Source organism: Styela clava, chromosome 3 (genome assembly GCF_964204865.1).
Source record: "Styela clava chromosome 3, kaStyClav1.hap1.2, whole genome shotgun sequence".
NCBI lineage: Eukaryota > Metazoa > Chordata > Ascidiacea > Stolidobranchia > Styelidae > Styela > Styela clava.
In genome coordinates this window covers 17,954,290-17,971,247 of record NC_135252.1, presented here as the reverse complement: position 1 = coordinate 17,971,247, position 16,958 = coordinate 17,954,290, and the positions used below count along the sequence as shown (strand labels likewise).

The window sequence follows — 16,958 nt, the reverse complement described above, 5'->3', positions numbered from 1 at the left end:
CAACCCCGTCAACTTGCTTCAGTCATTATGCAACAACCACACTTGCAACCACTGGAGGTCTCCCCGGTCCTGTTTCGAAACCAAGTCTGAACATGACTTACGACGGTTCTTGCAATGTATCTTGGTCAACAGTAATGAATCCGGAATATGTATCCGATTACAAGGTTTGTATTCTTTTTACTGTTTAATTTGGCTTGAAGCTCATTATATGACAGGACGAATTGTATAGTTTAATATAAGAATACTAATGCGTGAATGAGTTAGCGTGTATGACAAGACGATTTTAATCACTTTCTGTTTTGATACTATCATGTGATATAAAAACGTTAGTTGTTTCAGTCGATTCAGAATTTGATGTGGTTCAAGTTGGTTTAATCGATAAACCTCTTCAAAATTCAACTCCATCTTGAAAACTATATATTAGAATTAGACGCTAAAAATAGATAATAATATTTCGAAAATTGTAAAAATATTTATACCCGGAAACTATTCATTCCATTTCAGCTCGTTATCAGCTCAACAAAAGCCATAGTGTCCTCATACTATAAAGACGATGTGAAAATGAAAGAAATGCTGCTACCATCTCATATAACCTCATATGTTCTTCCAAAAAATTTCAATAGAAGATACAATGTCTCTATTCAAGCTAGAACTTGTGCAGGGTTTGGAGCAGAGTCAAAGGCTGTTGGAGAATGTGCTACCGATACCAATGGTAATTCAGAATTAATTTTAAGTCTCTTCCAATTTGTTTTAGACTCTTGTAATTTTTTTTTAAATATTTATTAAAATACCGCTAAGATTTTGCTTGCAATTGCGGGTCAGGTTCGATTTTATAAAAATTTAGATTACGTTCTACAAATACCACACTCAAGTGGCCCAGTACATTATAGCTTTATTTGAACGCATAACGGATTGGTTGACTTTATTATGATAAATTATTAAAAATTTTACTTTGTTTTTAATTTTCAGCACCATCCAACATTCAAGCACCTTCAACCAGAGGTGAAGTAACTACTTCTGGAATATTGGAATTTTCAATTCACGTTCCAGATGAAACTAATGGTCCTATAAGGTGATTTGGTTATCTAATTGATGTTTCTCGCCAAAGTAAAAAGTTGTTTTAGTGGCCCGAAAAGAGATGAAAATTGATGCTTGCAATAGGTCAAATGAAACGTCTGACGATGCTTTTCAAGTTTGCCTTTGGCGAATTACGCTGCCATACGGGATTTGAAACATTGGTTATGAGATCACGGTATACTTCTTCAATGTAATACATTTCAAAGATAGTAATAAATATCCATGAACGCTACTAATTTTTTTTTATCACCAATGTTATTATACACTATTAGTTGTTACTTTATCATCGTACAAGTCAACAAAACAAGCAACACTCGGCCTGATTTTAACTATGCACGAATGAGTAAACTGAATAAATCAGAAATTGAATATGAATATATTGCAATAGCTTTGAACAGAACCAGGTATGATTCACGTATGAACGTTTCGAGCAAGATAGAACATCATGTTAGGATTATGCTATATTATTTTGTGGGATGTTGCCAAAACATATATTCTTCCTGATTTGCAGTTTCGAATTTTGTGTAAATTAGGTGTATGTAGGCGTATCATAACAATTACAAATAATGCCAGTTTGATATTATATCCTGCAAAACTCTGAACACAACCCTTCTAGTGGGTTTGTTTTTTATGCAACTTGATCAAATATATTAGAATAAATAATTTTTTTTAATAATTACATTTATTAAGTCTAAAACTATTATAAATATTTTTAGTAAACAGAATCATATATATATATATATATATATATATATATATATATAGCTGTACAACATGCTACGTCATTACCAAAACATTGTGTAATAAACGTTTTCCTTTTAAAGCGTTGGGCAAAACCGTTTGAAAATAAGTCTGATTCTTGGAGATCAAAAAAAAACAAGGTGTGACATTAGCGGAAATAACAACAGTGGTGAAGGGTATAGTTCAAAAAATACGTATGTTGCATATAACAATAGATTGTCACTCTCTGACAGTTACAGGTACGAGAATAAAGTTTTCGTTTCACAAATATTACACTTCATTGCTTCTGTATGGATGTACAAAAATGCCGAGTCTCACTTGCCCTACTTACCCCTCGTTCTTTTAGTTTTACATATATTATATATAATAGAACAATGAGTTGGAAGCACCATTTTTTGAAACACCGGCTCTTTTTTGCAATACTTTAGTGCTATTCAATTATGAAAAGAATATATAGATTATATTAGTTATCGGATATTTATTTGCATATCAGCTATAGATAAAAAAAAAAGTAAAACTATAAAAAAGTTAAGTATAAACAATATATTCTTTTATTATTGAACTAATTACATGACACCGTTGTATGTTGCAGAATATTTCTTGTGACTTCTACACCTACGAGAGAAAGCGTTTCATTTGGTGCTAGTGAAGGGCTTCTGATTGGCAAATCTCCTACAGGTGATTGAAAAAAAAAAAAAGTTTTACTTTCGGTTTCTTTGTCAACAGTGAAAAATTTTACGCCGAAATTAAAAATTCACATTAGAATGAATATCTTGCGAACACCACAAAAATAATTCCTGCTGGCGAGCCATGTGACTAACCTCAGACATCTAGACACAGACACACAAACCTTAAAAGCACAAAACAAATTTTTCAATGTACACAACGAACCAAATAATTCTTTAAATGCAAAATTTTATTTATTCAACGTTTTAGTGAGCTGAGCGTTTTTAAATAAGCTTTCAATCAGGAAGATTGTTCCAGATAACAATCAAATTAAATTTGCAATTTGAATGTTTTATACATTCCTTATTAACACTAACACACTCAGCTTAATTAGATTGCAACACAAATTGTGACACAATAGATTGATCATGAAAACTGTTTCTATGCATAAGCGTAATAAACGTAATTAAGGTTTGACCACTTGAGGTTATGGTATGATTGTTAAAGTTTGTTTAAATATATAATGTGTGGTATTGTAATATACAAAATACATAGAAGTTTGTTACAGATGGAGGATTTATTTTAAAATTTTCTCTCAATTCTCTAAATTTCATGTGACTACTTAACGTCTATATTTTACTTTTCACACAGATATCACCTGGGCAGTGGTAGCTGGAGGAATGCTTGCTGTTTTGTCTGCTTTTGTGTGCCTGTGTTATGTGAGACATCGCAATAATAAAAGGAAAGACGACGTCCATGGAACTATTTCAAGCATTTCATTGAACGTTTCGAAAAAAGAAAAGATAGAACCTGTACCAGCAGGTAAGAATCCCGACTTTACTTATGACGATGTCGTTTCTGTGTACATAGATCAGGGGCGACATCCGCTAAACTTCGTAAAAAGCCGGGTTTACGATCTCGTAACTGTGTCTCTCAGAATCGTGATAGCGAAATCTTGTTAAATGCGATTCACCAAAGACCTCGTAAGCACTTGACGCACGGTCACTAGAGTTCTCTCGAAATCTTACGCACGGTCGCAGTTGAACAAAATGCACTGACTGATCACTCATCCGTATCAGTTGTCGCCGCTTACGGTCGAGTGTGTTTCGCCTTCGCGGTAACCTATCGGCTTTCTCTGCTTCATTTTTTTTTTTTTTTTTTTAGCTTCACGGATCAGGACGACATAGATGGAATCCAGCCCTTTGGGCCTTCATGCCCAGCATGTGTCGACGGAAGTTCTATGGTTCATTCTCCAAAAATAGAGATCACCTTGCCACTCACTGTGGTTTACTTCCTTTCATCACTTCTGCTACTTTTGTGATGGTATTATCGTATTGAGTTTTCCGCCTTCAATAGGGCGATACTTGCGCGAGGATACCTGTTACTCCAGTTATTGTCTTGTTGTAGCCCGGGAAACTATGCTAGTACTTGTGGAGTTTAGGTTATTTTTCAAATTATTTTTTTTCTTTCCTCTACCTCTGGTGGGTTTGGTAGTTCCAAATGATGTTGACGATTCAGATGAAGTAGTTTCCTGTCTGCTGCGTTTATTTTCCAGGTTTCCTTTTGATGTGAGTATATCCATTGGCAATTGTTGAGCATTGTTTTGTTCCAAATTGACTGGAGCGGATGTAGTTTCGTCAGGTGTTCTGTCAAATACGGAGGGTGTTTCCGTGTCGCGAGCTTCAATGTTGGGGACTAATACTTTCACATATGCACCACCTTTTGCAGGAGGGCGAAATGACGTATTCCCAATCGTCGACGACTCTTTCAGTGGTCTGGCCGTTTTTAGTTGTAGTTGGTTCGATGGAGGAGTCAGTGGACTAACAAGACTTTCATCTATGCATTCTGACCAATCACTTATTTCCTTGATATCTGTTGAATCCAAGCTGGAGGTGGAGAATTCGTGTACATCGAAGTCGAATTTGTTCTTTTCTATTTCCGGTTGCTTATTTTTGACTGTGAGGTCGAATGTGTTGTTTCTTGAATCTTTCGGAGGTTGTGAGTCATTTTGGTTGCTTGTCAGTTGTCCTTCGGGTAGATTTTCTTCTCCACTTTGTGCGTCGTCTTGCCTCAGCTGTACCACTGGATCTGCTGGTTGTTGTTCTTTTGATCGCGACGCTCTTTGATAAGGTGGTTGTAAGACATTTTTCGATGTTACCTTCATGTTTTCCTCTTGGGTATTCCAAGAGAGTCTTGGAAATTATCTTCGCTTTAGAGGACATTGTCTTTGAAGATGTCCAGATTCTTTACAGTATCTGCAAACAGGGTCGTTGACACAGTCTTTGAAGGTGTGGCCCGTTTGCAGGCATTTCCCGCAGGTAGGAGTGTATAGCTCACGAGGCAGATATGTCTTGCATCTTTGTCCCGCAATTGTCAAGTAATCTGGCAGTCGTTCCTTCTTGAAGTTCTCTATTAGAGAAGAGACATAACCGTTGTATATGTTTGCTCCGCGGTACCAGTTCTTGGATGCATTCTTTACCTCTCCACAACCAAGTTGGTTGATTTTTGAAACTGTATTCGTGAAAGTAGTTTCCTCTGGGATGTCTCTTACGGAAATACGGGTCGGGGCGTCGCTTGGTAAAGATACCGTGATGGTTGTACCGGATGTTTGCATCTGCCCACGAGTTGATCTCAGGAACCTCTCGCGACAACTTGCCTCAGGACTGTCCAAAGCAGCGAATGTTAGAATTCACGTACCTTTCTGCCCTTCGAATAGGCCTCGAATGTCCCCGCAATATTCCTCCGTACTTGGGTCGCTCCTCAAGATGTTCATAAGTCTTTGGAAGTCGAGATCTTCGTTCGTCTCCAGGAAGAGGGTTCTCGGTCGCATTTTTGCAGCGGAAGTTTCTTCGTTCACAGGAGTCGATGCGGCGGCGGCGGAGTAGTTCATCTTCGTTTCTTTTCTTCTCTTCTTGCTTCTTCGCTATCGAGGGCCTAACCCAGTGAAGGGTTGCCTTAATCAAATAGCGAATAAAATCGGTCTGTCTGAAGTCTGCTTCACATTTGCAGCCTGCGTTTTGAAATTTCGTTCATATAGCAGTGGCGTAATCTATAGACTGACGGATAGGCTACATGGAATAAATGCTGAAGTTACAGAGAGAGAGATTTATTGGCACAAAACAATTTAGACTACATATTGTGAACTACTTGTGTAACAGACAATAAAATCAGTGAGTTGCCAAAGCTTGTGAAGATTTCATATTTTTAATTTTTAATTGAGTCTACAGTCCTCTATTAAGGTCCTTTCACTTACATCTAACGGATTTTTTTCTTTCGGATACGACATGGGAAGATTGTTGGGGCTTTTCTTCTGCAAGATTCACTATAGGTACCGGCAGCCATTTGTGAATCTGTGTTTATAATACTGTAGGCCAATGCTAGAATAGACAAAAAAACAATGACTTCAACAACTGAACAATCTTTGAATCTCAACCCTAGTTTAATCTGTAAATGCGGCAGATATCCCACAGTTAAGTTAACGGCACTAGACTACATACACGCTTACCCGGGTAAGGACGTTTGCTACTATGCCAATTTTTACAAAGCATGCTAACGTCTCAACGAGCCTATTTCAATTTGAATCACTGCTGAGAGCAATCCGAACTGTTAACGAGGCGAAGATTGTCCTCGTTAGCTAGCGAGCTCTTCAGCGCGTTAAAGAACTTTCGTAAATACCGATTCTTGGTAAAATGTGAGAAGAAGGTACTTTACGAGACGTCTCATTTGGCGCCAAAAAAATTCTCTCGAATGATTTCTCTCGAATATTTATGAAGCTCTGTGAATACCATTTTTGCTTTTCACGAGAAAGTCGGTGCTTAACTAACACGTTAAGCGGTAACGAAGCTTTGTGAATGGGGCCCCAGGTATTTACAAATTTGATATGAATAAAAGAAAAAATGAGTAATTTATTTGAAAGAACATCGCATGGTTTCAAATCACAACTCCCAATTTGGTTCACATGTACGACAGGACTTTTGATGAAGAATAACTCTTACCCATATGTTAGGAAAATTGCTCAATTCCATAACTTGTTTCTCAACACTTTATTCTGTTAAATTTAATTTTATTATTGTGTAGACACCCACAATATAGGACATATATTAAATACACGGGATGTACCTATGAATCGTTTTGTCATTTTGAGTTGTATTCAAAATATCTTTTTATCATTAACCACTGGACCGATGGCTTTGGAATTTTCAGTGGTTGAAAATTGATGTTGTTGCGATAAGTTTATTACTTTATTTGTTTAAAATTTCTTGTGGACTCTTTTTTATAGATATAGCATTAGAATGGAAAATATTAATAGGATATAACATATGTATATATTTGAGTATCCGATAACTTCATGCAAATAAATATTGAAACAGGTACTACAGATACACAACATCATCTGAATACGTCAATCAACACTTATGAGACGATTGCTGAAGCATCACATGGTTACGAGGACATCACTGATCCTCCAGAATGGAATCCATACGAAATAGCAGTTGGCCAATATGAGACTGTTTTATAATAGTCAATGTAATGCAATATATCAATTCTGGGAATAACTATTTTTTTTTATTTCTACATTCTTGTTGAATCATATTATAACCCGACAATTTAGAGTACTGTGTAGAAACTATTTCATAATGAATATTTATGATGTGAGTGAGCTCATGTTCTGTTGGAAGACAAAAACAAGCAAAATCCTATTTGAATGATACTGTTTAATATAGCCATTCAAGCATTGCGTGTTCATGTGAAAATTCGCAAAATTAAAATATACTGGAAGTACAAATATATTTACAATTACAAACTTTTCATGCATGCGATAAGATTGAAGACATGTTTTCTGGATTTAGTTTCAATACTTTATAATTTATTATGATTTAACGGATAGCTTAAAATCTCCTCTAGTCTCAGATGAGGCTGCAACTGATCTCTATAAGAAAGACCAACTGAAATGCGAAAAATACACCAATGTCAAATGAGCTGCGGCGCCTGCGCACAGGGTATTGTCAATGTTTGAGTCAACATACGTCCGCGAATCTGTGTTTTCTACCCTAAAAGACGTGAAATCAAAGCATTGATCTGATCTGACTGACACCCATGTGAACGAACTGCTTCGATTGGCTACAACGACTCCCACCACTGAGTAGCAAACATGATAATAAATGGCTGTAAATTTCTGTCATAATCATGTTGGTTAGTGATATTTACATCAAACTAGCTTCTAGCACAGTTGAATAAAGGTATATCTGATGTTCATGTTTGTTCTTGTTTATAATGTGGCTCTTCGCGGTATCAAAGTACGAAATGCAACTCTTGGTCTCTGACTGGTTAGCCACCCCTGTTCTAGCGTAATAAAAGACACATAAAAGATGTGATTCCGTACACTTTTTTCCTATTTTCCTTTCATGCTCATATTGTATATTGCAATGAAAATAAAAAAAACACTTTTAAAATATACTAAATAAGATTTTGAATTTATGTATATTTAGAGGCAATCTTACTATTTCCGAATCATCGTACGCTTCCTTACAATCTACCACATTTTATCAATTCCGTCCATGTTTCTTCAAAGAACCGTTATAATTCTGATTTGAGAGATTTTTGCACCGCGGTTTTCATACGAAGCCATGTGTTATCAACTCTTCTAAGGTTTCCCTGTTTTCCCTGCGCATTGTCTGACTCGTTCATATATATTTTTGGGCCAATGTTCACCGTCAACGTCCACTTGCAGTCGATATACAGGCATATCGAAGTGAACTTATATACTAATTTTTAAAGTTGCCTAATGTTTATAGTTGTGGGGTCCCGAGTATCTGTAGGCTTTAATTTTAGGAAAATTGAAGTCGCGAAAAAAAAAATTTGGGAACCACTGTTTTAAACCATGATTTGACAGTGATCTTATGAATCTTGGCAAATTATTTCACAAATTTACATCCATGGATTTAATGCATATTTGCGTTTTACATTACGAGTTTCTTGAGACATGGAAATCTGCCTTTTGTAGCAGATCGTGTGCAATACGAAATGACATTAGTTTGCCTAGCAAATGTCTTTGGCAGTTTGTCGTCGAAATACTGGCGCATAACTTTCACTATCTCAAATTTATGAAAATAGTAAAGTTTAATTATTTCAGTTCCACAATACAAAACGGTTAATAGCAGAGCGATCATGAAACTACCTCGATTCGTGAATAATTTTGAGTGATACCTGAATAACATCACGCGAAAATACTTTGGAATCATTTTGACGTAACAAGCTGAAATTATAAATTATTGCGTAAAACGTCACGCTGCGGTTAAAGTGTTCTCCCTGAATCTCCCAGCCCTAATCATTTCTGTATTGCAAGAATGCATTATCCGCCTACGAAGGAGGGTGGAGTATGCGCAACTGCTTGCTACAATATCATGCTGCCTAGGCTAAATAACTGGGCAAAAGAAAAACGAGAATATCGGTCGGAGACCGAAGACTTATCGATCGAAAGTTAGGGGAGCCCCCATTCATTTACTCTGACCCTATAGTGACACCGCGTGTCCCATCACTAATTAATCAATAACTCGCTAATTACACGACATAATTCATCTAAAATCAATAGGCTTCTGGTCCGAGCAATGATGAATGCACATGCAATTGCGAGCAGATTTAACCTCGCTTCCGTGAGATATCGCGTGCATCTAACAGACAGACAGACAAACAGACAAATACCTATCAACATACTTACCGATCCTAAGATCGATACGTAATAATCTATTCACATAGAGTTTGACCAATAATTTAATGGCGTGATGAAAATTCGTAGACAAAATAATATGAAAATAATTGGCCCGAGTTTTGAGACTTGCGGGATTTCGCATTGATCTACGAATTGAGTTAGGAATGTCCTATTTGTGTGTGAAAGTTTTTCGAATAGTATGGTCATGATAAAAAGAACTGAAATGTGAAGATCGTGGGGAGTATAGGTTTGGAACACAAGTGAACTTTTAGCGTGTTTTGAACAATTGGGGAATAACATTTAAATAACTTATATGAGTATAGGTTCCGCTATATCGGCGCCTCCAAAAATTGGGTATGAATATTGTCATATCCTAATGCTTTACCTTCAGGTAGTCTAGAATGTTTTTGATCCATCGAAGAAAGTCATTCCATGTAATTTATTATTGCTTAGTTTCGGGAATGTAAGATTCGAAGGCTGCTATAGTCTTTCCCTAACATCAATATAGAGTTGATAAATGTTCATATGGAACCACAATTATCACATTAATGATCGTTTGTTGTAGTTTTCAGAGAACTCTGTTTGGTTAACTGAGTAATTTTTTCTCCTGTTTACGTGAGCTGGCAATGTTAACGACGATACCACGGTCATTTGGTTGTACTGTTATTTATATATTTTACACTTTTTTTTTACTTATTTTTGACAAGCTTATGCGACTGATAGAAAATATAACGTTCAGCGTCAAACAATCTTATTAGAACGAAAATAAATTATGGTTCAACACCAGTCAAAGTATTGAAGCATAGATATTTTAAAATAAATCTCCGCTATTTGATCATACAAATTTCCCATATCAATCATACTAAGATTGATTACTCATATTTCTTACTGATAGTTGGTTAATGTCGATATTCATATTTCACTTATCTAGCATATTGGAATACTCGCATAGACCTTTTAGCATCGAACATATTGCTAATTATTGAGCTAATCTACTTAGTCCTAAGTCATGTGTATATATATCACCAGGAACCTCTCAATGATGTCAAATCCGTAGTGCGTGGGGTGTGAAACATATACTTATAATGTGTATTGTTTGGAGTTTGGTACTATAATTGTGGCAGCATATGACTATAATCTAGTCGAGTTTTGCAATGTTAATATAAGGTTCTTTTGTAAATAGCCTATTACATAGCAACTAAATTATATAGATCGATTTTAGTTTCAGTTCTTTTTTGTTATATAGAAGCGTATATTTCCTGATGATGACAATTTGGGGCAACTGAGATGCTTGGTTGCAATTGCTGGTTTGTTTCGTTTGCATTTCTTGCAACAGCTAGCGCAGGTATTGGAATTTATTACTTTTATTCGTTTTTGTATTGTTAATTGGAATATGTGGCAAGTATGCATTAGATCAGACAATGTCGCACATTTCTCAGCCATTGGTTCAAAATGCCGTAACGGAGTTATATGCATGAAAGGTCAGCAATTCAATCGTATGTATATGTGTTATTAAAAGCTTATCAAGTAATTTCCACTCTTCGCCACATTCACATTTTTAATATATTACACTGTAGCAAAATGTTTGTCTCAATTTTGGGTAAATTTAATTTGACACCCTGGTTTTGGAGGCGTGTAAACGCTTTAAGAAAATTACAAGTTTAGAAAATAGATGGAGTTTTGTAAACCAAAACAGCAACCAACAATCTTTTTTTTATAGAATTTATTTTGTTATAGCGATTCCCTTTACAATTTCCTCGGGAATATACAGACTGACTGCAAGTTTAGGACTTCATCCTTATGAAACAGCCCGTACAGAAATCGCAAATATTCAATCTCGGATTAAGAAATTGACATCGACCACTATAGCTCTGATCAAGACTCATTTAAATTCTTCTGAGTAAGTAAATAACGAAAATGAATGTTGGCCTAAATAAAACTAAATCTGTTTATTTTTAAATATACTAAACTGTTCATGACTTTAAGCCATTACAGCAAAGTTGACAATCTCTGGTTAAATAAAACAAGTTCTAATTGCCCCTCTCTATCATTGAAAGATTACAAATCAAAAACCACATATTGTACTGACAAGCATTACTACTGATCTCTTGGACAGAATATATTATTCAGCAATTTTCAATAAACAAAAATCGGGACTCCCGAAGTATGCGAACCAAGATGGCGGACATCGGAATGTAATATGTGTACTAGGTTAGGGTTAGGCCATAATTTTAGGTATAAATACTACGGGAGGCTCTTGGCTAGTCTTCGAACTGATAATAGGACTAAAATGAGGAAAATTGGAAAGAAATTATCGCCTAACCCTAACCTGTTACCCATGTTACGTTCCGATGTCCGCCATCTTGGTTCGCATACATCGGGAGCACCCAAAAATCTATCTGCGGCAAACGTTTGTAGATATATGAAAATTAAAAAAACTCGACTCTCAACTTCTATTTTAGATTGGGCCATGCTTAACTACTCCGTTAACTTGCTTCAGTGCCACAACCAGAAATGCAACTACTGGAGGTCTACCCGGCCCTGTTACAAAACCAAGTCTGGAGATGACTTATGATGGGTCTTACAATGTATTTTGGTCTATATTAATGAACCCGAAATAGATATCCAATGTTAAGGTGAGATGAGGACGGTGAGGATGAGTTAGCGTATTTGACAAGGCGATTTTTATTAATTTCTATTTGAACGTGGATATCATCATGTGACATGAAAATTATACCTAAAAATTATATATATATATATTACCTATAACTATAAATTATTCAATTTCAGCAGTTATCAAATCAACAAAAGCCATAGTGTCGTCGTACTACAAAGGTGACTTTGAAAAAAATGAAATATTTCTACTACCCGAGAAAACCTCCTATGTTCTTCCAAACGTTTTCAATAGAAAATACAATGTCTCTATTCAAGCTAAAACTTGTGCAGGGTTTGGACCAGAGTCTGAGGCGATGGGAGAATGTGTCACCGATACTTGTGTTAATTCAGATTTTCCTTTAGTTATTCTACGAATCCGTCTTAGGCTTTTGTAATTTGATATCACAATGAAGTAAAATTATTTCCGATTATGAACGATATACATGATATAAAATCTTGTACTGATGAATTATTCTTTTGAAACTTATTTAGTTAAATATAAATGTTTAATACATTCCTCTAAGAAATAACTTGCAATTGCGGGCCAGGTTCGATTTTATAAAAATGTAGATTGTAGATTACTTTATTAATTAAAATACCACACTTAAGTAGCCCAGTACATTATAGATTTATTCGAACGAATAACGGATTGCTCACTCTCCTATAAAGAATGAATAAAAATTGTACTTTTGTTTGTAATTCACAGCACGATCCAACATTAAAGGTGAAGCAACATTAGAGGTGAAATACCGAATTCTGGAATATTGGAATTTTCAATTAACGTTCCAGATGAAACCAATGGTCCTGTAAGGTGATTTGGTTATCTAATTGATATTTTTCGCTATAGTAAAATGCATTCAGTGGTCCGGATAGAGATGCACACATAAAATAAGTTGAATTTAATATCTGGCGAGGCCTAAGTTTGCCTACTGACAAATAATGCTGTCATGCAAGAATTTAAATTAAAGTTGTGAGATTTGGGTAACCCCAATCCGTGATATATATATCACATGTCCAGGCCCAAAGAAATGTGATACAACAAATAATATTAAACGTGCTTCTTTGTTGTAACACGATATGAAACAAATGCACATATACTACTAGTTTATTAATCAACATGTTCTTATACACTGTTAGTTGTTACTTTATCGTCGTTCAAGTCAACGAGACGAGCAAGACTTCGCCTGATTTCAACAATGGGCGTATGGTAAACTGAATAATTCGGAAATTGAGAATGAATATATTGCAATAGTTTTGAACAGAACTAGGCAAGATTCATACCTGAACGTTCGCAACATGATATCATATTATGTCAAAATTATGCGCAATTATTGTGTTGGATGTCTTCTGTTGCCAAAACATAGAATCTCCTCAATTTAGTAAATTATGTTTGAGTAGGCGTAACATAACAAATACACATGGCAGTTTGATATTATATCCTGCAAAACACTGAACACAATCCTTCTGGAGGATTTGTTTTATATACAATTTAATCAAATATATTTGACTAAATAAATTCTGTAGAACACCGACTATTAAAAATAAATTTTCAGTACACGGAATATATCGAAAATTGATCTGATTCTTGGAGATCAAGTAAAAACAAAGTGTGACATTAGCGCTAAAAACAACAGTGGTAATGGGAATAATTCAAAAAATACGTATGTTGCATATATATAACAAGAGATTGTCACTCGCTGAAACTTACAGTTACGATAATAAAGTTTTCGTTTCTCCAATAGTAAACTTCATTGCTTTTGTATGGGTTTTCTTAAATGCCGTGTCCCACGTACTCTTTTCTTGTCCTACGTTCCCCGTTCGTTATACTAAATGTATTTTAAATATAAATGGAACAAGTGGAGACAACGCCTCTACATTGCAAGATTATTTAATTAAATACATAAGTATGTTATTTAGATAATGGATATATATATATCTGAATATCAGCTGAAGATAAAAAAAATTTTGACACTATTTTTAAAAAGTTGAATATAAACAGTATGAATTGTGATTTAAAAAATGGCATGCCTACATGTCATCGCTGTATGTTGCAGAGTATTTCTTGAGATTCCTACACCAACTAAAGAAAGTGTTTCTTTCGGTGCTAGTGAAGGGCTCCTGATTGAGAAACCTTTTGCAGGTGATTAAACAAATTTACCTTTCTTTGTAAAAAGTAAACATTTTTACACGAAATAATTACAATAATGTATACAGTCTGCAAACACCTTCGCATCTGCGACTGAATTAAAAAAGAAGAATATTTATAAAAGAATATTACCATGTTAGTGACAAACGTAATACTGTTACTTTCATTTTTAAATAAGATTATTAATGACACACTGTCTAAGGGTCTGCACAAGCGACCCCTAGTAGTTATAGGTGCTTTCTGGTTAGCTATTACTAGGCTTACCATACGTCCCGCTTTAGGCGGTCCCGCTTTTTAGCGTCTTGTCCCGCCGTCCCGACACGTCAGCCCAAAGTCCCGCTTTTGCGTTCAGCCATCCAGCATAATACACGAACATATATATTCGCGTTACTGTTGTTGCTGTGTAGCGCACCGCTAGCGTACTTACTGAAGGTGAATGCGGTATTTTGTTTGATTCGTTGTTTCCCGCTAACATTGTTAGCGAACGTATCACATGTGAAATTAATTCTAATTGGTCCTGTTCGGACGTTCACGTGAATGTAACATTGAACAACGTTTCTTTTAAGGTGTTGTCTACAGAAAAGCATGCTTGGGCGAATAAGTAAATCCGCAATGCTTAAAAATGGCCCCCTATTTCATTATTCTTTATTCCTTTTGCTGTTCATAAAAAAAATCTAAATTCGGATCATTTGTATCGTTAGCGTTTAATTCCTTTATATTTTTCGATCTCAACCTCAACCCGATATTTAGACAGAGAATATGCGCATGAACTCTCGATGACAATATGGTCAATGAAGACAGCCGGGATGGCTTAAATGTAGGCCTATGTAGTAAATCGGAAAATGTAAAGTTACAGGAGGCGTCCCGCTTTGAAGTCAAAAAAATATGGTAACTCTAGCTATTACCCACCCTAAGTGTGAAGGTTCTGTGACTTGAACCAATGGTTTTCACCTGCGATACCATCACAATTTCAGTCACTCAGCTACCGCGCCCCACACTGTTGCAGATATAAATATATTTAAAAGAATTATTATACCAAAAAAGTCTCCAAAATAACATTACGAGGGTCAAATAAAATCGGAATATCCAGATATTAACACTCAAAGTTTGTGGTCTTTCTCACAGATGGCGAAACTCGTGTTTGGATCAAAGCTAATGACACTAGATATATTTTTGCATGCTACGTTAATGTAAGTGGTGTTTGCAAGACAGCTATGATTTAAAACTTATCATTCACACTCCTGAATTCATACTTTTAATAAATATTATTTAATACTATATATTAAAATACAATAATCTACTTAAATACACCATTCTTCTAATTTTCCATATTTGACATTTTATCCACCAACAGGGTTCTGCTAAATCACGTAAATACATCGCAACTCAAGGTCCTATACCAACAACTGTTAATGATTTTTGGCTGATGGTAGTTGATCAGGAATGTAAAGTCATTGAATTGCTGGCAAAATGTTTTGAAGCGGGAAAAGTAAGCAAAATCGTTAGCAATACAGAAAATTGATATAAAGATAATATATGTTTATATATAAAGACTGCGAATAAATGAATAAATAACCTGCTGCATGAGCACATACATATATATTGTATATTGTTTGATTTAATTAATTAAGCCTACTTTTTATTCTGTATTTGTAGAAAAAATGTCAAAAGTACTGGCCAGATTATGGAATTATTTCAAGTTTTGGAGTGGTTGAAGTTTTCAACTCAGAGGAAGTAAAATATTCCGGCTTCGTACGAAGAACATTTCAAGTGGAAACAAATGATGGGGTATGTATAATTTTATTTCATAAGCAGGCAAAGAGTTTATTAAGTCCTTCTGGTTGATAAAAGTCTAATTTATATTTAAATATGTTATGTGGAAGTAAATATGGCAATGGGATTCAAACAACTCTCTTTCAGAAAATAGCAATGGAAGTGTTGCAATACCAATATGTTAACTAGCCAGACCATGGTATACCATTGACAACATCAAATCTTGTGAGAATGCATAAAGTTGTGATTCAATGCCTAGAAGAGTTTGGGTATAATACGCCGATGATCGTGCATTACAGGTAACTGCCATATTTTCTTCTGTTAAACTAAAGAGAATTATTTAACGCAGTAGAATGATAGTGATTGATTGAAAGATAACATAAATTAGAGAATATTTTCGAATATTGGGTGAAATTAATATTTATTTTAGTGCTGGTGCTGGTAGGACGGTAACATTTATAGGATACGACTATTTGCTCGAAGAAGGAAGAGATACAGGAAATGTTGATGTATTGCAATGCGTGTTGAAGATGAGATCCCAACGTGTCGGCATGATACAAAATTGTGTGAGCGTTCAGCTAATATTAAAATCAATAAAAAGAAACAGATTACCAACATCAACTGTCAGTTGTTTACAGTAATTTGAGTCGGAGATGATATTGCCATTTGGAAAAGATTTTAGGACTTGAGCAATCTTTGTATCTTTAGGACCAATACATATTTCTACACGAGTTGATTCTGGAAAACTAATTGTTCGAAAATACTGATTACATTGCACAAGATATTAGATACAAATTTCAAGAAATATCAAGATAAGATTAACTATAAGAAAAAGCTGGTATTGAATTTTAAATAAGAGTTCATATATATGGACACAAAATAGACTACTGGTCGTACCGAGGACTTCACCTAACATTCAGATAGCAACGAACGCGAAGCGAACAGGGTGCGCAATTTTAATTTTGATGACGTCAGAAAACAAAACAAAAACGAATCACATACACCCCGCAGAAAAATTTGAAATAGATAAAGCAATAGCCATCTGGCGAAATGTACAATCTTTTTTTACTGAAAATTACAATGCAACTGGTCCCATTTGCAACGAGAAAAGCGATTTTTTCATAACAGCAAAAACAAACTGAGTAAAAGATCTATAAAACTAGGTAAAACTAGTATTTATATCAATAAAAT

General features: G+C 35.2%; 1 protein-coding gene and 1 long non-coding RNA gene across 2 annotated transcripts; both read left to right on the top strand.

The window, feature by feature from the left end:
* Positions 1-37: 37 nt before the first annotated feature.
* Positions 38-7,868, top strand: LOC120342431 (uncharacterized). The gene is made up of 7 exons (XM_078111241.1): positions 38-164; positions 505-712; positions 970-1,072; positions 1,902-2,057; positions 2,411-2,496; positions 3,136-3,306; positions 6,855-7,868. Exons 1-7 carry the CDS (start codon positions 93-95, stop codon positions 7,001-7,003), a joined length of 945 nt encoding a protein of 314 aa, XP_077967367.1. The 5' UTR covers positions 38-92; the 3' UTR covers positions 7,004-7,868.
* Positions 7,869-10,408: 2,540 nt separating this feature from the next.
* Positions 10,409-11,800, top strand: LOC144420940 (uncharacterized). The gene is made up of 3 exons (XR_013474793.1): positions 10,409-10,538; positions 10,931-11,093; positions 11,656-11,800. It is a non-coding gene; the product is annotated as an uncharacterized LOC144420940 (long non-coding RNA).
* The last annotated feature ends 5,158 nt before the right edge of the window (positions 11,801-16,958 follow it).